The sequence below is a fragment of the Lepidothrix coronata genome, unplaced genomic scaffold (assembly GCF_001604755.1).
Source record: "Lepidothrix coronata isolate B3197 unplaced genomic scaffold, Lepidothrix_coronata-1.0 Scaffold273, whole genome shotgun sequence".
NCBI classification, from domain to species: domain Eukaryota; kingdom Metazoa; phylum Chordata; class Aves; order Passeriformes; family Pipridae; genus Lepidothrix; species Lepidothrix coronata.
In genome coordinates, this window is record NW_016690453.1 from 662,095 (window position 1) to 684,142 (window position 22,048).

At 36.4% G+C, this 22,048-nt stretch overlaps 1 protein-coding gene across 3 annotated transcripts in view; it reads left to right on the forward strand.

Moving 5' to 3' along the window:
- The window catches only part of ISPD (isoprenoid synthase domain containing), a 112,731-nt gene that overhangs the window by 29,407 nt on the left and 61,276 nt on the right, over positions 1–22,048 (forward strand). For all 3 annotated transcript variants that reach the window (XR_001878293.1, XM_017836277.1, XM_017836276.1), the window contains exons 4-5: positions 11,015–11,119; positions 17,662–17,707. Coding sequence is in view for 2 of the 3 variants with exons in the window: in XM_017836277.1 (XP_017691766.1) it covers positions 11,015–11,119; positions 17,662–17,707 (151 nt within the window). In the remaining variant the exon portion in view is untranslated. The remainder of the gene's footprint in view (positions 1–11,014; positions 11,120–17,661; positions 17,708–22,048) is intronic.

Sequence of the window (22,048 nt, forward strand, 5' to 3'; positions counted from 1 at the left end):
ACCTTATGAGAAAGAACAGCTCCACACAAAAGCTAAAAAAAGAGAGGGACATGTTAGAAGGGTATTCTGCAGGAATCCTTCACATGTGGATGGCATGCCAAAGTGTGATCACTATTTAAAAATAGAGGGTTGATTTCATAAAAACTTTAATTTTAAGAAAAATTATTTTGATATACACCTTTTTTGTTTTTCTGCTAATCATTTCTATATTATTTTATGATTATCCTCAAGATCTGCTGAACCTGGGAAAATTTACCACAAGAGCTACACCTTTTTTGGGGGAGTGTTTGAAATGCATATGTAGTTGGTTTAATCATGTGTTGATAGCAGACTTTTGCAGATTATAGAAGTTTATATTTAGCTAATCAGAATGAAGCTGAAGTAAAAAAAAAAAAATAGGCACAGGAAACAGGAATACTCATTGAAGGAGAATGAGCTTCAACGCGTTTTAGAGATGTTTTGCTGATAATACATGGCTATAACCTCCTTACAGATATCCACACAGATCAGACTGATCTTAGGGATTCTATCCAGTCTATGCAGAAACTATGTAGAGATTAGTACTTTTTTGGTCCCAAAAAATACACTGGATTAGTGTATCTGTTCATAGCTAGCATTAACCACTTTTTAAATAATAAGCAATCACATTTACTTATAGGGCATTACAACATCTGCCTGCATAGGAGAGAGCTGCTATATATAAACATAGTAATGACAAGATACAAAACAATAGTGTGTCAGGAAGAATCATGCAAATACTTTGATGCTGGATTCTGGAAGGCAGATGTTCTTCCACTCCCCAAAATAATCATTACAAGATGTTTGCAGATGGGGTTGAGATATTCTGCAAACTGTCCAACCTGTTCATTAGTAGAAGAAAAGGAAATCCCCAAATTGTTCTCTAACAAACCCCTGCGACTGTTCAGGGAAGATTTTGCCAGAGTAAGAAGGGAAGTTGGCTATTGTTAGGCTCATTGTAGAAGTATTTTCTCAAAGTATTGTCTTTTCTGTATGTAAATAATAGGGATTGTATTCCGTGTGGATTTTGTAAACTTCTAAAGTGCTTTTTGAAAGGGCATAACTTTACTAGGATTCTTTTTCAAACGTGTGGAGCATTTTAGTATCCTCTGTAGCAGCTGTAGCAGTTTAGCAATATTTTGGCATAGGTCAGGCAAGACCTTCGAGGCAAAATGTCTCGACTGATTTGGGGATTTTCCTGTGGCTTCATTTTTTGTTAAAGAAATCTATGTCTGTTTCATTATTATTGCCAGAAGCAACAGGCGAGTAGATGCACAGTAGCAGACAAATTGTTAACTAAGACCTTGGCAACTTTGGGAGCAAGGATCAGATTCAGAAAAAGGACTGTGGGGTCAAAAATATAAGTGAGACAGAATTTGGGCATTTAATTCTATGCTGGAATCCTGGAAAAAACCACTTCTCACCCCCCTTCCAAGACTAAAGATACCTGCATCTTCAAGACACCTCAACCTTTATTTTTAACATTCACCAAACACGAAACTTTGTGTATGTCAAGGCATGTAAGTTGTGGCAAAGCTGAACAGCTTAATATTTATCTCCTGTAAACATTCACTTGGAGAAATTTTTTTTTTCACTCAGAGGATGCTATTCCATCATGAATTGGTGATATGGCTCAGAGCTGTTTATTTTGTACTGTAAAAACACTGACAAAGAGATCACCATTATTTTTAACATATGACAAAATATGTAAGATATTTAATTTTTATCACAAGCTGTAATGGGTTGTTTCTTGACTGTTGCCTTTTTAAGAAAAGCACCAGGCATCTTTTATTAAGTGTATTGTACTGTAAGGATGATCATTTTACGTCATTCTTATTCAAATGGATTTTGCAGTTTCTGTATGCTCTCCACCATCCCCAGCTTTGGTCACTCACTTTGCTTTTGTATTTTGTAGTTATATGCTCAGGTCTTATAAATACATGCCATGTACTTCATTGTTGTATTTGTCCTAATTCTGCATTCCAGTTTGTTTCTATAGGTTTTCTTCTTTCTCTTTAAAGGTATTCTGAAATACTGAATAAAGAAGTGATTTGTGAATTAGACAAGAGCTAGCTAGAATGATAGTAATCTTATTGTATGATTTGTATGAAGACAGAACCAATATTCTTCTTTGTATGAAGTCCTAAGGGCAGTGTTCTTCTGTCTGCCTGTGAAATGTAAGAGGTAGTTACAGTTTTAGTATAACTATCTACTTGGTTGATCCAAGTCAACCTACTTGGCTGAATAGTTTGTTGAAATTCCTACCCTTGTTTTTAAGCAGCTGTGTACTACTGGTATCAAGATGGCAAATATCTGTGTTTTTCAATGTGCAGTCTAAGCGTGTGAAATAACCTATCAAAAGGAGGCCTTTCTGCTGGTTTGTCCATGTGGCACTGGGATTATGATTTTTTGACAAGGAAATCTGTGTAGCTCTTAAAAAAAAAATCTATTTCTTTTTACATGAGAAGTTTCTGCTTTATTAACAGCACTCTTTCATTGTTGTGGTCCTTTTCAGCTGGGATTTTATGTCTTGTTGTAGTCACATTTTAAAAATTTATTTATCTGGAATTTCAGTAGAACCTGAGTTCTGTTCATTTAATTCATGCTAAAAACTGGTAATCTTGTTTTTGTTTGTTTTGATGCAAAATTACAATACAGCTACTTTTTTAATAGTGCATTTTTGCAGAGATTTTGTTCTTCCTTTCTCTGTTCATCTTCAGACAGATGCACACAGACTGTTGCTTAAATGCAGGGTTGTCAACCTCACCTAAATGAATATATGCAAATTTTATACAGTCTTCAGGTTGTAGTTCTGAGATATTTTCCAAAGAGATCTCACAGTTACTTCATAGAATCATAGAATCAGCTGGGTTGGAAGGGACCTCTGAGATCATCAAGTCCAACCCTTGATCCAACACTGCCACGGTTACTAGACTGTGGCACTAAGTGCCACATCCAGTCTCATCTTAAAAACCTCCAGGGATGGTGAATCCACCACTTACCAGGGCAGCCCATTCCAATGCCTGATTACCCTCTCTGTAAAGAATTTCTTCCTAATATCCAACCTAAACCTCCCCTGGCAGAGCTTAAGACCATGCCCTCTTGTCCTACTGATAGCTGCCTGGGAGAAGAGACCAACCCCCACCTGGCTACAACCTCCTTTCAGGGAGTTGTAGAGAGTGATGAGGTCTCCCCTGAGCCTCCTCTTCTCCAGGCTGAACAACCCCAGCTCCCTCAGCCTCTCCTCATAGGACTTGTTCTCAAGTCCCTTCACCAGCCTTGTTGCTCTTCTCTGGACCTGCTCCAGCACCTCAATATCCGTCCTGAACTGAGGGGCCCAGAACTGGACACAGAACTCCAGGTGTGGCCTCACCAGTGCTGAGTACAGGGGAAGAATCACTTCCCTGATCCTGCTGGCCACACTGTTCCTGACCCAGGCCAGGATGCCACTGGCCTTCTTGGCCACCTGGGCACACTGCTGGCTCATGTTCAGCTTCCTGTCAATCCAAACTCCCAGGTCCCTTTCTGCCTGGCTGCTCTCCAGACACTCTGTCCCCAGCCTGTAGCACTGCAGGAGGTTATTGTGGCCAAAGTGCAGGACCCAGCACTTGGCCTTGTTGAACCTCATCCTGTTGGAATCAGCCCAACTCTCCAGTCTGTCCAGGTCCCTCTGCAGAGCCCTCCTCCATGCCTGTCTGGCATCTTTTTACCCTGGCAACTTTGTCCTAAAATTTAGAGGAATAAATATTTTTTCCGCATCCTTAAAACCTGCCCAATTCTACGGAATGCTTTTCGGGGTAAATATGCTAAATTAATTTTGTCAGTAATGCTTTCTTTTATTCAAAAACTGAAACTAGATTGGTGGTCTATTGAGAAAACTATGCTAGTTTAGATTGCTCTGTACTTGATTAGTTCTTTGGCGCAATGGTAGAGCCAGGATATTGTCTGAATCCCCACCTTGCCTTAATTAATTTCTGCCACAAGAATGTTTGGAGAGATTCTGATGCCTTGCATAAGGAAAAAAAAAGGTTTTTTGCTAATGGGATAATTGCTTCCATTTGATGTCACTCCTCATCCTGTAGGATCTAACAGCATTTTGCAAATTCACATATTAGCTCTTGGAATTGTTTGGTGCACTGGTGCAAAGCTTCCACTCCCTGGGTGAAATCTGGCATCTCTGTGGCAGTGAAAAGGCACTTTGTCTTTAGATGTAATTTGGAAGATGTACGTTAAGGAAACACTGCAGTTATTCGAGTTGAAAGTTAGACTGGATTATGAGAATGTTGTAAGTGTCAGTGGATTTGCCCTGGTAAGTGTCCTGTATCCACAAGAATCACCTGTTTGGCACAGGCTCAGAAAATGCAGAATACCGAGTGAGAATCCTGGTATCCAACATATGGGAGACCACTGACCTAAATTGTCGTCTTCTGCTTGTTCTGAGATAGCAAAGAAGAAGACAAGGTAGTGATGCTGGAAGTTTTCCTCTCTTTGTTATTGACAGCTTATTGTATTGAAAGGTAAGGAAAAGGACCAATCTTGCATAATTTAAAGAGGTGATTTTTCTGAAGTAAATAATCTTATCTGTTAAAAAAAATAATCTTATCTGTTAAAAAAAAACCCAAACATTTTAACTTGGCCTGAATTTGGCTCACCTCTGTTTCCAAGCTTGCTTAAATTCTCTCTTAATTTTAGAACTTGATATATTTAGAAATTTTTTTACTGGAAAAATGTGAACAGTTACTTCTTTACATGTTTTTAGAATAACCTAAATAATCTGTATTTTTCTATACTAGGACAAGATGTTTCTTGTCTTTGTCTTGTCTGTATAGTTCCTTTCCAAGTATTTTTCCAATTTACAAGATAATTTTGAAACTGTAAACAATGAGTCCTGACACAGTACTTTGACTGCTGCTGTTGTCACGTAGAATATTATCATTTTCTTATTTCTTCACACTGTAAATAAAATACAACTTTTTAAAAAACTGAAATTTTATATGAGCTCTGAAATTCCATGTTCAGCTGCATACTCAAAATGACTTCTTTGTCACACAGATTCATCCTGAACCAATTTTGTTGGAAAAGACTTCTGAGATCATGGAGTCCAACCTTTGACTGAACACCACCATGTCAATTAGACCATGGCACTGAGTGCCATGTCCAGTCTTTCCTTAAATGACTTCAAGGACAGCTTAAATGCCTTCCACCGCCTCCCTGGGCAGTCCATTCCAATGTCTAATCATCCTTTCTGTGAAGAAATTGCTCCTAATGTCCAAGCTGAGCCTCCCCTTACACAGTCCTTTTCTGATATCAGAAAAATCAACACTGTCTCACAGTTACTCAGTACCCATTTTATGAAGTCAGTCTGACTAATACCTATGTCTTAGTTGCATCAAGTATTTCTTCTTCATACCAATGCCATTGTTTATCCTCATCTAGCTTGTATTCTGATTTTTATTATGTTAGTTTGTGTGGACTTGGTCGGAGTAACATTAGGAAAAAGTTGTGTGCGCTTATATGTTGTCTCTAAGGCTTGCTTAACTGTGTTACAGAGTAAATTGCTGTATCTGTTCTCTTCACTGTGAAGTACTACTGCATCTGGATGTATGTCACAGCAGTTTTAATAATTAACTACAGTAAAAATAGTTTCAGAGATGAGCTGATCTGAACTCACATTCATCTCAGTGTTTCCTCATTCACATTTGCTCCTTTTTGCTTCTTCTGCTATTTCTCATTTAGCTGTGGCGTATTGCTGTAGGCTGAGTGCTTGCTCCAAATCCATTGTTGGATTCAGCATTTTTTGGTTTCCATGGTAATGAGCATGGCAAAAAAAAATCTTTATGAAATACAATAAAAATAGGCAAATTCAGGTTCAGCAAGAGCTTGTGTCTTCTTCTTTTTTAACTCAGTAAAATGTTCCTGATGATGAATGTTCGTGATGTATTCTGGCCCTTCAGCAGTGGAAACTTGATTTGCAAAGATCTGGAAAAATCATAAAGCTCTGCTTTTGTTAATTAGTTATGCATTTGAAGTGCAAGTGTTCTGATATTGCTATTGAATAGATTTCCATAGGAGAGTAAAACAGAGACTCTGCTGACAGTGGAAAAAGTGCTAAAGATGAGTCAGTCAATCGTTACCGAAGTATAAATGCCGGCTCTACACAGGCTTTAATGATACCTGTGTAAAGGAGCAAATCCGAAGATTTTCTTTCAGTTAATGCATAAAGAATACTGATTTTGCATCCTTTTTATAAACTAAGGAATGATGAAAAGATAAGAGACTGATAGTGCTGTAATGATTTTTTTTTCATCCATGCTTGTTCTGTTGTATGGTTACTACAGAATCACAGAATCTGCTGAGTTGGAAGGGAACCACAAGGATCATCAACTCCAACCCTTATCCCTGCACAGGACCATCCCCAAGAGTCACACCATGTGCCTGAGAGTACTGTCCAAACACTTCTTGAACTCTCTGAGACTTGGTGCTGTGACCACTTCCTTGGGGAGCCAACCACCTTCCAGCACTCAACCACCCTCTGGGTGAAGAATCTTTCTAATATCCAACCTGAACCTCCCCTGACACAACTACAGGCCATTCCCTCGGGTTCTGTCACTGGTTTCCATATATCCATTCAAAATTTTTATCAGTATAAAGATACAATAGAGTTCAAAGTATTGGAAACAAATGAGCATATGGAGTATTAGTAAGTACCAGGGACACAGAGGCTGTGTAGCTGCTCTTTTCTCTAACCCCTTGTTCCATGTTTACATCTCTAAGCGACAACAGTATACCTTGCATTTTAGGAAGAAGTTGTATTTTTCAAAATATTCTCAAACTAATTTTGGGGGAAGAGGAAGAAGAATTGGTGTAATGCTAAAATTCTGGATCTCTCTCCACCCATAGTATTTTATTCAAACAACAACTCTTGGAAAACAAATAAACAAAAAAGACACCCACAAAAAAGTCTCCTGAAAACACCTATTAGAATGTCTTTGAATATTCTACAGTACAAAAGCATTTTTAAGTAACATATTTTCTTCTGTGTCATTTAAAGAGCTAAACTAATATGTTTTCTTTCTTTTGTGAATATGTTTTGTGCCAGTATTTCCAGCTGTTTCCACAATTTCAAATCTGTGGTCTGAAACTTAAACTGTGTCTATTGTTTCACAATAGTGTGTGCATGTCAAGCTCAGTTAACTGTACACTGTCAAACTTTATGTTAAAAAGGCTTTCAGTCATAAAGAGACTTTAGAAATAGTAGGAGTTTTAAACAGATTTTTGTATTGTAAATTGACTCTAGATGTGCACTAAAATACATACAGAAGACTTAGGATGAGAATGGTTGCACACCTGGGTCAGTAAGAATTTTCCTCACAGATTTTTGTAGAATCATAGAATATCCTGAGTCGAAAGTGACCACAAGGGTCACTGAGTCCTACTCCTGGCCCTGCACAAGACAACCCCAAGAATCACACCATATGCCCAAGAGTGTGTCCAAATGCTTCTGGAACTCTGTCAGGCTTAGTGCTGTGACCACTTCCCTGAGGAGCCTGTTCCTTCCCTCTGGGTGAAAAACCTTTTCCTAATATCCAACTTAAACCTCCCCTGACGCAGCTTCATGCCATTTCCTTGAGTCTTGTCAGCAGTCACCAAAGAGAAGAGATCAGTGCCTGCGCTTCTGCTTCCCCTCATGAGGAAGTTGTAGACTGCAATGAGGTTTCCCCTCAGGCTTCTTTTCTCCAGTTTAAACAAGACAAGTGACCTCAGGTCCTCATGGCCTCCCTCTAGGCCCTTCACTATCTTTGTAGCCCTCCTTTCAGCACTTTGTGTCTTTCTTACATTGTGGTGCTCAAAACTGCACACAGTACTCGAGGTGAGGCCACACCAATGCTGAGCAGAGAGGGACAGTCACCTCCCTTGACTGGCTGATGATGCTATGCCTGAATGCACAACTTATTTTTATAGGTGCTCCCTAATAATGCATAATTTGTTAACTGAATTTCTTAGAGCAACATAGATTTTGAATTGTGCACTTTAAATATGGATTTAAAATTTCACTTATGAAGCTGTTTAGCATATGCATAGTATATAAATTAAGCTAGTCTTGTGCTGGTACTTCATTTCATTGTTCTCTTCTGACATCAGCGTATCAGACTTGCAGAACAGTACACTGTGACAATGTGTTTAGGTTGAAACAATTACAGATAATAAGAGTGGTAAATGTCATGATATACAAGTGTTAGTGAAATATGGTTTTAATTATTACTTTGCTTTGTGTCGTATTTCATCCCTTGAAGCCAGCAATACCCTCAAGATGCTTTAGCCCATTTATGGAATTTCTCCACTCCCAACTAATTAACTGTAATTAATACCTTGCCAAAAAGTTGGAATTGCTTCGTTTTGTCCTAGTTGCATTCATTACTGATATATTAAAAAGATGTAACTTAATTTTATTGAAAAGTAAATTCCTTCAAGCTAATTTTTTCTGAGTTTTTTTTCTTCCATTCTGAAGTAAAGTAAAAATATATAGGTTTTTTTTTTTAATTTGTATGTTATTCACATTAGTAGAAAATAGTTTCTGTTGTACCAGAAAATTTTCCTTAAAAATAAAACCAAAAAAAGGAGCAATTTTGGTAATAAATATTTGGAATTGAGAATTACTAGGCCATTTCTGGGTTTGTTGGCACTTTATCTCTGGACCTCTTTACTTGAGGGATTACTGCATTTTATATATTTTGGAGCTAGAGTTCCCTATTCCTTTATATTTTCTGTTGAACTTTTTTGTATCTTGTTTATTAAAGACTATAGGTAATTTCTGCATAATTTAAAAATATCCCAAAGTGTCTTTATGAAACCCCTTTCTAAGTTATTCTGTCATCTTGTGTCTCTTGTTTTGTAACTCAAAGTGCTTAAAGACTACTGTAGAGAACTATAACATTTAAATTGCTTTTCTAAGTGGGCTGACAAACTAAAATGACAAAAATTACTAATTTAAATAATGTAAAAGTGAGAACTATGATTTTTGTAAGATATCTGTGTGTGTTAGTAATACAATACAGACGTGTCATGCCAATGAATTCCTTGAATATCACTGATGCGCTATAAAACAAGAATAGAAACTAAAAATGTATCTTTCATCTGTTTTATTAAACTTCTTGAGGAAATTAATAAAGAAGTCAAGTTGTATTGAAGCACTCTCATTTGGTTCTTCTTTAACTCAGATTTTTACATTCTTGACAATTTTGATTTCTTGAATCCTGGAGGAGACTGGAAATTACTGGTATCTTCGAAACATGAATTTGCAGACACATGGTTAAATTTGACACAGTGGAAGGGTTATTTCAGCTTTTGTAAAGGAAAGCTTATGTACTGCAGAGCTAGTTGTCATTCTCTAAGGAGTTAACCAACATCTTGTTTGAGGTTGCTGAAGCTGATAACAACCTACTTGCTTAACAAGATGTTCCACAGAACCTTTTACTAAAGACTCTTTAAGGAAACATAAAAGATTTGGGATAAGAGTAAGTATTTACCAGAGTAGATTACTTGTTAGAAGATAAACAAAGTAAAGTGCATGACCAGTTCTCTTAGCAGTAAACCACTAGTGGAGTTTCATGATGGCCTGTGTTGAGACTTGCGCTGTTATTTTGTTCATAAATAATTTGGAACAGGAAGTGGAGTTACCCATTTTTTTTCTGTGTAGTAGAGATGAGGGCTGACTAAGAAGGTTTTTAGAAGAATGTTATGATAAAATTCATAGGTAAGTGCAGATAAATGATCAACCGTTTTGCCCTCCTTTACGAAGTTTTGTAAAACTTCCACACACAACATGACTTATTTGTGGGAAGATGTGAGAAGAGATGTGGTGGAGCATTTTGAAGGGCTGAGAAGGTGGTTTTGCACTCCCTTTTCAGTGAGAACAACAGAGCATGTGATGAAAAGAGTGATGAATCAGATATACCCTGATGCAGCCGCTAAAAAATACTGCTATTCAAAAAATAATTGGGTGAATTCAGGGTTCCTGTAATTCACTGAATACTGTTAAGGCAGTCACTTCTGGTTCAGTGTGTCCCTCAGGGAGTTTTTATTTTAGGGATTTCCGAAGCCAGAATAATAGCTTTATATGAGGCCAAGGGAGTATTCTGGGAAAGTAAGAAGATATGATTGCCTTGTTCTTACTGTTGGCTATTCACTCTTTAATAGAGACTGGATACTGTTCCTGCTTTTCTACCTATGTTTTGGCTCAGGAGATTCTGCTCCCTACTCAGTTTTTTCATTAATAGGATTCTTATAATCACTACTTATAGGAAGCTGAACTGCTTGGGAAGGGTGTGTTGAGAGAATAATGTCTTTTCTAGGTGAATGAAAAGTGGACAAACTTTTTTTTGTCTGGTGTTTTTTTGTTTTTTGGGTTTTTTTTCCTGCAAGGCTTGTGAGGCACCATGAGACTTTGCTATTTTTGTGCAGGTAACTGGAGAAAAAGATAGAGGGAATCACGTAAGGAATACAGAGGTTCATAGTTACTACCATCCTTTTTTGATGATGCAGCGACCAACACAGACACGGAATTTGAAGAGTCATGAGTTTATTAACTTGTTTCCATACTCTAAAGGTTTGTCACTGGAAGGTCAATGATGTCTTTTGGTGAAGCCTCTCTCAACTCCATCAAAAGTTTTTTTTATACATGTAACTTCTCATTCATTTAGTTAACAATGTAAAGGTTTAGCAAGATACTTGCAGCACCTAATTGAATTCATCTGTGCTTAGAAAATGTTTATTTACTTATGTAACACTGCTGGATACCTGCAATTTGGCATAAGCTTCTTGGAACAGTTTTTGATTTCTTGTCCATTCTGAATCTACCTAACTAATACAGTTGTATTATTCTGGATAGGACTATTGAGATGTAAGGTTTAATTAATGAAAGCAAATCTGTTACTGCTTAAAAGTATGATTTCTTTAAGGCTAATTAAGGGTGTATTTTCTTTTTTAATTACTACAGTGTACAGACTATGACCTGGATTATGGAACTGAATGTTTGCATCTGGCTCTGAAATACTGTAAAACAAATGCCAAACTTGTTGAAGGAACAGCTGACCTCTGGAAGGTAAAGGCAATAATATCTAGTTTTTATATATCATTTAAAATTAATAAAATTTGCATATTATCATAAAAATTCAGATGTGTTTTCAATTGTAAGTTAGGCTTTTCTCTTTCAAATTTTATAATTGGTTTTGTAGCATCATGACCCCTTTTTAGAACTTGTTTTTGTAGACAGACTTGGGCAGATGTTACTAGAGATAATCAATGAAGACAGTATTTTTCTCTAAGTAGGAAAACCAACTAGGTACTTGAATAACCTGACAATCTGTAAAACTATAAATGCATAATCTCTAAAACTAAGGACATTCTTTTATGGTGTGAGCTTTCTCCTGCTATTTCTATAACTTTTGTCTATTTTTCTCAACTTTTCCTATGAGGATATCACTCTTTCTCTGATGCCAAATACCTGGCTGTCACCGATTTGATTTTTAGAGCAGTTCATTACATTCAGTAACAGTGTAATATTTAAGATCTCTTGAAAAAATCTTCTAAAAATTTTTAAACATATTTCACCTTGTCTGGTAATCTGTAGGTTCCTGATGACTAACAAAGGAGGTGTCTGTAAAGGTGCCAAAGTATACATCCCTGCTGCTTGAAAGTATTGCATTTCATTGTTTTGAATGGTGGGACATTATTCTTTCTCAGTAGCTGTTGTGTCATGCAATTTTTAAGAGTTTATTTTATTTTATTCATTAGCACATTGAAGGATCTGGAAGCAGCTCAAATCACTCCATCTATCTTTGACGGTAAATTTCCTCCAAAGGGACATGATTTCTAATAGTATGACCATAAATCTTACAAAGAAAGGTAATTTCCTGAGTCTGCAATGCAAATTTCCTGTGCAATTTAACAGCAAAATTTACTTGTGCATTGGTTGCATACATAAACTTCTTTTCATGTCTTGCTGGGACATAGTCTTTCTGAAACAGTATATGGTCTCTTTTCCTATTTATTCTTCTAAGGGACAGATTATGTCATGCATATTTACATGACATAATTTTTTTGGGTGATTTCATTGTTCTCATTGTCAGGCATGGTACTTACATGAAGGATAACAAGATACACCAATAATGTTCACTTAGTTCTTTATAATGTTCATTTAGTTCTCTGTGGTCCTTCCCCACCCTTCCTCTTCTGTTCTTTGGGCCGAACAAGCCAAGTTCTCTCACACCATCTTAGCACCCCTCTGCTGGGCTTCCTCTCGTTCTCCTTTGTGTTTGATTTTTCTTTCCCCTATCCAATTGAAGAGGGGAGTGACCGAGTGGCTTTGATGGACACCTGGCATCCAACCAAGGTCACCCACCAAAGAGTCTCAGTGCTGATAGTATCGTTCAGAGTGCGACAGTAGCAAGGGCACCCATTTCTGTGCAGATCCTGTGCTGCAGGTGGTGCAGAGCAGTGAATATGCCATATACGATATGCACAAAGATGCTGGTGCTGTGTCATTAAAGTTACCTGTACCTTTTAATACCCTATTCCATCTCTCATTTTGTAGCTAAAAGTCATTGGTGTCTTCTGCTGCTTGTGGAGACATTAAAAGTCAAAGGCACAAAAATGAGACCTGTGAAATATTAGATTGTTTCTGCAGAAAATACTTTTATCAGATTAGAGACTATGGAGGTGCTTTTTGAATAGCACCCAGGTGTTGGTCACTCTGTACTGAGGTGTTTGGCAGGTGACTTGAAGCAGTACCATTAAGGAAGAGAACAGTTGTGCTCAGTCTGTGCAGTTTGACAAAGTGCACAAGACTCCCACTTTTCTCAAATGGTCCTTGCCTACAAAATGATTAGAAACTGTTGCTCTTTGTTACTAATCACGTTTCAGAAACACAACTGTCTTCCCTTAGCTGTGTAATAACGTAATTTGTAATATATGTTTGTTTTTTTCTGTTAGGTTTTTCAATGCTAAGATAAATGATATTTCACATGCCAAGAACTGATGTGCTCCCAATGGCCTCAGTCTTATTTTTTCAACATGAGGCAAAAGGATATTCCATCCGGATAAATAAGAACCGAAATACCTAAGAATTGTTCAGTTGAGGTTTCAGAGGATGTGTAACTGAAAATCTGTTGTCAATTAATAGAGAGTTTCTAAAGTTCAAGTATTACAAACCAGTTTCATCCTATGAGGATCTTGAATCTTTAAAGATCAGATATTTGTAAGAATTCAGTTTATTTATTGGGTGTACAACCTACATAACATTAAATGATTCAAACCTGTGGGAAAAACCTGTGTATGCTTATATACTGTCTTCTTGAATTAGTACTGATTATTGTACCTGAGGAGTGTCTACTTGTACATTAGGAAAAGCAACATTTCAAAGTCATTGTTGGAGCTAAAGCAAGACATAGTGTGTTTACTTTCTGGGAACAAATTGCAAAATTAAAATAATTCTTTGTAGTGACAACAACCAAGCAGGAACATTCAAATTGCTTCAGCATTATAAATATTTATATGTTCTATTTTAAACGTAGTTATTATATAGCTATTTATAAGATATTGGGATCAGAATGGCAAAAAAGGGAAACAGAATGAGAATATCAACACCACATTTTCAGTTCCTCTGTGCTTGCCATCTTTGAAGCAAAATTACCTTAAATATTCTGGGGCAATATGCTCTTTAAGTATGAAATCAACAGAATGTATTTTTTGGACTCTAATATATAGGTGTGTATAACCCAGATGAAAAAAATCAATGTACGAAGATTTTTAAAACGTTGATACAGATTTATAGACAGTGCTGACAGAGCGAAAAATCCTCACCATTTCTAAAAAACATAATTATTTTATAATCCTACAAAAGTATTCCATACGAAGGAGATCTGTATGATATCTTAGTATAAGAGAGGGGAAAAACTTCACTAAGTTAAAATGCAATACATTTTGTGTATGTGTGATCATAACTTTATTGTATTTGTTCAGTAAAGAGTTATATTTTTGCATTTACTGTGCAGTTTTGTAAATCTGAAGTGTTCATCAAGCTAAATTAGTATGAAGAAGACTCTTAAATATTGAATAGGAATAACTTTGGGGAACTTTTAAAAGAAGATCTTCCTAGGTAGCGAAAACTTGCAGTCTGACCATTGAGAGAGAAGGGTACATGGGAAAACAAAACAAAACAAAAAACCCTGTCTCATGATTTTGTGGCTTTATTAAATAGATAAAATAGATTGTTTCTTATACAGAAAAGTAGAGGTATGTTTGATAAGTGAGACTATTCTGCCTTTGCTAAATAAGCAGGTCATGTTTTCATGTTCTATGACAGTGAGGTATTTGTGTTGAGTTCTAGTTTTTGGTCTAGTGATATTCTGGATTGCAGCAACAACATTCTGAAAATCTTGGAACATTGCATGTTCAAGAGGAAAAAACTGAAAAATAGTATTGTCACATGAGGAGTGAGAATCCAAGTTAGAAACCTGTGAGTTTGATATTGACCAACAAAACAAAAAGGGTGTTCTTCTACGGGCAAAACTTGATTAATAAAGAGTTAAGGGACTAATGTAATTAATGTCAACCAACATGGAATTTACTTATTTTGTGAAATTGACTTCAAGACTTTATTACAAGATTATAATTTTACTGATAACATGGTAATGCTGATACAACACACAGTTTGCAGAAGTTTGACTTCTTACTGCATTGCATCTTAATTAATAATAGGATGACTGTAATTTTACTATTTCTCATTAAATAGATGAAACATTAGATAATTGATACGTTTCAAAAGGTAATTCTCACCATGTACAGTTCTGCAGAAACTGTTATTGTGTCTAAGGTATTTAACATCCGTCTGATAAACTTTTCAGACAAAGATTTAAAGATTTGTAAATAAAAATATAATTGATCAGAAATAACCTATTGATAAGGATTGTTTAGCAAACAGTTTAAACAAAAGGTATGCTTTTCATTGCAGCCAAATATAGAGGAGTGTTTTTAGAAACAAACCAAGTATAGATCATTTTTAGAGAATAGTTCTTGGAGGGCAGTGACTTTGAAAGCAGTGTAGGAATCACAGAAGATAGCAAGTTTCCACTGTGTGTGGGCAAAACACCTTATATCAGCCATTGATATAGAAACGAGAATATGAAATTAGAGATGTTCTAATATTACAAGTGCACGTAGAATACTGTAGTAAAATCCAGACTCAAGCTCTGAGCAACTGTTGAAAAATAAGGAACCTTCAGAGATGAGCATGAAAAAAAAGATTAAATTTTATAAGTATGTAGAGATTCAGATTCGTAATGTGATAGAAGAAAAGCAAAAATGGATGAGGTAGAAATCTGTCTTCTACAAAGAGAAATCCTTTGCATCATTTTTCTTGCCCCCCCCCCCCGCAATGTTTTGCACCTCACCTGTGAAGAGCAGATAATGCTGCCTTACTTACTTTGTGGTATAGAGTGTCAATTAAAGTATTCTTCCTCATTGATTTGGCTGAATCTAAATTGCTTCCAGCTGGGGTGAACCTAGAATGCAAATCCGCTTTAGTGAAACTAGAGGTAAAGCAGTACAGCTGCCCAGGACAATTAACTGTTGTGTTGACTAATCTCCTAAATTGTTTGAAGCACATTCAGACTAAAATAATCAGTGGTTTGAGTTAAACCAAAGGGTTTATATGCTGTGGTTGTCTGCCTTTTTTAATAAGTATCAGCTAAATTGCAAGAACATGTCTTAATCAACACAGGAAAATCCAGAGGCATTGTGAATATCCATAAGTTAAGAGAAACTTTGTTTTGATTTAGCATCTTAGTCATTATTGAAAGGGGTGTAGAGAATCTATCCTTCTCTGACTGGTAAATGGTGGTCACCTGTGCTGTCTGGCAGGATTTTTCTGTTAACTTTACTGTTTTCATGAAGCTTAACCTGAAATTAGCTTATAGAATCAAAGATAATAAAAGAAATACATATGGAGAGTGAGATATGGTCTCAAATGATTTATTTCTTTAGGAAGCTACTCTAAAAAGTATTTGCTGATGTCTGGCTCAGAATTTCAGAGGAGATTTTTTTAAAGGTTCCTTCTTGCATTTTATTCTTTTCTGCTGTTTTCTTGAAGACTGTACCTAAATTTTTTTTTTAGATCAGACTGTTACAAGTACTTTTGCACCTCAAAGAGATTGTGAACCTTAGAGTATGTGAGACCACTTCTGATAGACCTTAGCTTTGTTTCTTGAAAGTTTTTTAGTTGATAATCTGTTACGCTTTACTGAAAGTTCAGTGTAAAAACACTCTAGAAACTTAATAGAAAGAAACTTTGCAACAAAATTGGTCACTCCTTATCCTTAAAATTAATTTCAAGACATTGATTCTTCCCAACAGTAAGCAGACATGTAAATGTTTGCATGTAAACTCAGACACATAAGATTTCTCAGGCTAGATTCATTCTCTGGCTGCTTCCTCTGCAGGACAAACTGTATGGAAGTAAGTTAGTTTTTAATTTTAAAAGAATATGATGCCTTGAGGAAGTGATGAGGAAGGTAATATTATTTGTCTGTTTCTAACTACAATACAGAGTTTCATTTATGAGATCAAAAGGAAAGTGGTTACAAGAATCTTTATGGTAAAATCAAATAATCACTTATTTGGAGACTAAGATGCTGATACCTACAATGGTGTCCTTCTGCTGTAAGATTTAATTTGCAGCACTAGAGCTCTTGGAATCCTCTGCAGGACATTTTGAGGAAAAAAGTTATTCAGACTAGAGAAACAAATGCAGAAAATCCAATAAAATTTTATTTAACATAAATGGAAGTTACAGTCAAACCAAGTACAAATATTAAAGAGTTATGTCAGTTCAAGGCTCACCATGTCATTGTGAAGACATTGCTACCAAAGACTGGTAATGTCTTGGGTAGATGCTGTCTTTAATTTTACATTATTTTATTTGCAAAGCCTCTTACTGGGACTGTCAACCACCATGAGGGTACAAAGGCAAGTATAAAAGGTGTTTTTTGCAAGTACCAAGTAAATACTCAGCGTTTTATTGTCCATCTAACTTGATCTGATGAATACCTTCAAGAAGATCTTGCTGGTTTTTAATTCTCTGAAAGCTCACACACAGTCTCCTTGTAGTCTCACTGACTCCCACTGATTAATTGGACTCTCATTAACAGCAACTGTCTTGCACTACTGAAAAATTGCACCTATATTAGTAAAAATAATAACTAGATTGCTCCTTGGTTGTCATTTGTATGATCTTGAGTCCTATTAAAAATGAAATTTTTTTGCAATAAAACTAGAGTAGAATGAATGTGTGAAAATAGATGCAGTATCATGTGTTCATGATTCTTCAGAGAATTGAAAATAGTTTTAGGTTTCAAAGGAGTTCTAAGCAGATCTAAGTATTTAAAAAAGAATTTCCTCAAGTTTCCAGTAATTTTGGCAACCTCTGTTCTTATAACTTGCCAGTGATACTTTACCAAAATTAAGAAATTGACAATATCATTTGTTTATGGTATTTAAAATGTAAAGAATTGCCTTCAGGGCATTATTTTATTGGTTTTGCATTCCTTCCTGCTGTGTTAAAACTAATGAGGCTTGTCTGTCCTTTAGGTGACCTACAAGCGGGATCTGTATGCAGCTGAATCGATTATTAAGGGTATGTGTTTGTCCTTGTGACTGTCAGTTTGCATATTTCTGAGTCTAATTAAGAATCTTGTGTGCTATAATTTGAAATGTCATTAAGAAAGGTTTTATGATGGATGAAATGTGCTGAGGCAAGTTGTTTTAGCTTGTTCACTGGAATACTTGTATTATGCATATTTACCTTTATTTACTTCTCTTAGAATAGAGAACCTTATAAAAAGCTGTGTATATTACAGTCAAACAGAGATAAATTTTGAATGGCTTTATAAGGAATAAACAATTTATTTTTTTCTTTGCTTTGCAGATAATTCTGAATATGTTCCATCTTTCTAAGCTAAGTAGTAGACTGAAAATTAAACATTAACTGTTTAGGGCTCTTCACTGTCTTACACACAGCCAGTTATTACCTAAATTAATACAGCAACTACATGATATTAAGGTATTTCATTAATTTATAAGTATTTTGTTGAACTGGTTTTTAACCTTTTTTTTGTACTGGCAACAGTGGTTTCATAGCAGTTTAACATAAAGACTGGATTTAGGCTTTATCTAGATTGTTTTTAGAGTGAGTCAGTGTAGAAAGGAAGAATTGTCGAGTACTGCATGTATAACGAGCACACCGACGGTTATTGTAAACTGATAGGCAGTGATTCAAGGGACTCTTGCCTGACTCCTTGTTGAGAACTGAGGGATAAAACCGCAGAAACTGATGAAGAGAAAGGGACTTACCTTGGGATTAAAAATACCTTTCCAGAGAAAAGAATGTAGTTCCTATTTAAGAAAACTAGAGCAAAACCTGTGTACTGTTAGGACGTGGTGAGTGACTGGCTCACTGACACCTAAGTGAACATTGTTTGCTTCAGTGTCTCATCTGTTGTTACAAGCTTAGCTTCTGATTTGGGTAAATTATACCATGCTGAGATCAGCTCTGTCACTGTAGACAAACTAGAAAGCCTAAACTGAGCTCAGACATTGCTGTGGTATTCTCTTAGGCTGCTTATCTAGACCTCCAGATATGCAACAAGTTTGAAGCTTCTGGTTATTACAGTGGTCAAAGACTACATACTATATGCATTGTTAGAACTACCTGACTGAATTTTTTAGGCATAAAAGAAGATAGGGCTAGGAAGCCTTGGAAGTTCTGGTTCTGACAGGAAAGGAAGAGCTTCTATCTTCATAGCCGGAAGCCTGGAATTTTTGAAAATGTTGTTTTGTGTAGGATTGTTAGAGGTTCCACACTCTTAGCTTTCAAGCTCAGGATTTCCGAACATGTTGAAGACAAGAAGGTGACTAGGATTAGTTTACATGAATTTACAAAGCAGAAATTATGCCTGACAAACCTTCTGCAATGAAATGTAGAAATAATTGGAGAGCAGTGGATATGGTTTGTCTTGATTTCAGCAAGGCTTTTGACACTATCTCCCATGACATTCTCATTGACAAACTGATGAAGTACAGACCAGAAAAGTGGACATGAATTGAAACTGGCTGGCAGTGTGCTCCTGGGGCAAAGAAGGCCAACAGCTCCCTGGGCTACAATAGAGCAGAGCATGACCAGCAGGTTGAGGAAGCTGATCCTTCCCCGCTGCTCAGCACTGGTGAGGTCACATCTGGAGTGTCTGGTTCCCTCATCAGGAAAGACATGGTCATTCTGGAGACAGTCGTGCAAAGGGCCATCATGATGATTAAGGTAGTGGAATGTCTGTCATATGAGGAGATGCTGTGAGAGCATGGACTGCTCTATCTGGAGAAGAGAAGGCTCAGGGGGATCGTAACCAACATGTACAAATATGAGATGGGGCAGAGTGAAGAAGATGAAGCCAGACCCTTTCTCAGTGGTGTTAAAAAAATTATAAATTTGAAACAACAAGTGAATTTCCATGTTTCTGTATACACAAAGGCTTCAGTAATCTCATAGGTCATTAAAGGAAATTAGTTATAATTTATTTTAAAATTAAGATATATTCCAAGCAGGTTTTCTAAAACTGCTTGTGTAGAAAATGAGAATGCAGCTTATTTGAATGAAAGGAACATTCACTAACTGTTTCTGGAGAAAAAATGCTGTAAATGACCAGACATTCCCTTCATAGATACATATTTTATATGTGTATTTCATCATGTTATCACATTTTTTGTTTTCCCTGAAGCCAGTACAGTCTTTTCCAGCTGATGATTATAATAAAAAGTTTGTATAGTTTAAATTAAAAATGAAGACCTTCATGGTGGCCAATCAGGCTAATCCCTTACTTGATCTCTACTTATCCAGTGTTCTGTTGCTGTAGCAGCATGCAATATATCTGCTTCAGTTACCACAGCAGTTCTATTATGCCTGGTGTCTGTGAAAAACTGTACTTTAAGATCACTGAAATTTAGACTTTCTTCTTGCTGCATTGCATGAGTTCAGGAAGGATAAGCTGCACGTGTTCTTTTCTCCTTATGCAAGCAGTATAATGAGTCTTCTGTAGCAAATTAGGACACTGCATAACAGAGTTATGTTACATAATTAGTTATCTTTAATGGGATTTTGAAATGGTACTGTTAGTACTCCAAGACTGCAGTTTGAGAATTGTACCTTATCTATTTTGTGCCCTTTAAAAGACTTCAAATACCAGATCTTCACGTGGTTATAGCATGACTTATGTTGGTAATGGGCAGCTGAACCATGCAAATAATATTAGACAGGTGCATTGTTCACAGTTCATGCCCCACTTAAAGCATATTTAGGGGGACAACGTATTTTTGGTCCTTTTGAGCATCATTCTGATGTACCCCCATGTGGCTGTGGCATCATCCACAACTTCTCCAGGCAACCTGTTTCAGTGCCTCAACACCCTCACAGTAAATAATTTCTTCTTAGTATATAATGTAAACCTACTCTCAGGTTTGAAGCCATTCCCACTTGTTCTATCACTACATTCTCTTGTAAATGATGTGCTCCTACTTGTCATTCCCCTTTTGTGCCATGTAGAGAGCCTGAAGGAGAAGTCCTGTATGACTCTGTGAAGCTGAGTTGCAAAGTATCAGGTCTTGGAAGACCACCTTGCCTGCTGCCAAGGTTCTCGGGAGATGTCCCAGAAGCTAAATGTGTGGGCTAGGAGGGTGTAGGGTGCAAAGGGCTCTGGCCTCACACCAGATCCACACTACTGTTGCAGTCTTCACAACTGATTTCTTTCTTACTAAGTTACCCAATTTACTGTGCTGGATGCACATTTTATCACTGGATGAATTCAGTAGTGATGAAGAACACATTTAGAGTGCACACATTTAATTTTTTGACTACAATTCCAAATTTCATGTAATCTACAGTTTATATTTATTAGTCATTGAAACTTTTGGTTTCCTTCAACAGTTCAACAACTTTGAGCTTGCTAAACTTGACTCAGATGGAAATAAGAAAAACATACATACCTAAATACATTTTTGTACTTTAGATATTTATAAGTATATATATCATTCTTATTTAAGGCAATACAAAGAAACATTTCACTAATGTAAATAGACTGAGTTATTTTTCTTTTGAAACTGTTTTCTTAAAACGTTTCTTGATAATTTGTTAACTTCCTCAAGTCTTTTTTATAACCGTATTATGAAAGGCTGAATCCTAACATCCTTTGTTTTATAAACAGCAAATGTAATACTTCTATTTAGTTAAACAGGCATTAACTTGTAGAGTATGCAGACAAGGTGGCACACGCCTATTTTTAATAGTCTTGAAGTAAGAAAACATTGTCTTACAATAAGCATGACTCATCTAGAAAGGTAGTTAAGATCAGGTTAATACAAAACATCCTAAAAAAATTCCATTAGGACTACTGCCCTCAGGGTAGGTATCTTTGAACTCTAGTTCCAACATGTAAACTTTAAATGATGCTTCTCAGTAGAAGTTTATAACTTACAGTTTGACTCACTCTCCTTCTCCTTTTCTTAAGGGCCCTTCTTTTTCAATGACCTTTTCACAAGAGACTTCACTTACAGATTGGATATTTTGCCCTCACATGTGGCTAAAGAAGTGTCTGTTGATGTAGGTACAATTATGTTTTTGCAAGTGCCAAGAAAAATATCTTAATGCCTTCGAACTGTTTATAGTTCTTGAGAACTACATATTATGATTTGGGTTCTGTGAAGAAACCATGTGACTTTTTATAAAAATAAAAATTGAGGTAACATTGTATATCAAAGGACAGAGTTCTTACACGAGGTAAACTGCGTTTTCGTGGGCATGCTCATGAACTGGTGGCTGTTCTCTGCTGTGAGGCAAAGAAATAGACTGTCAGGTGGGGAAATGTTCCTTGGAATAGTTACTGTCAGGAGGAAATAACCCCCTTTCTTGTCTTCTACCACAAAATCTTCCTTT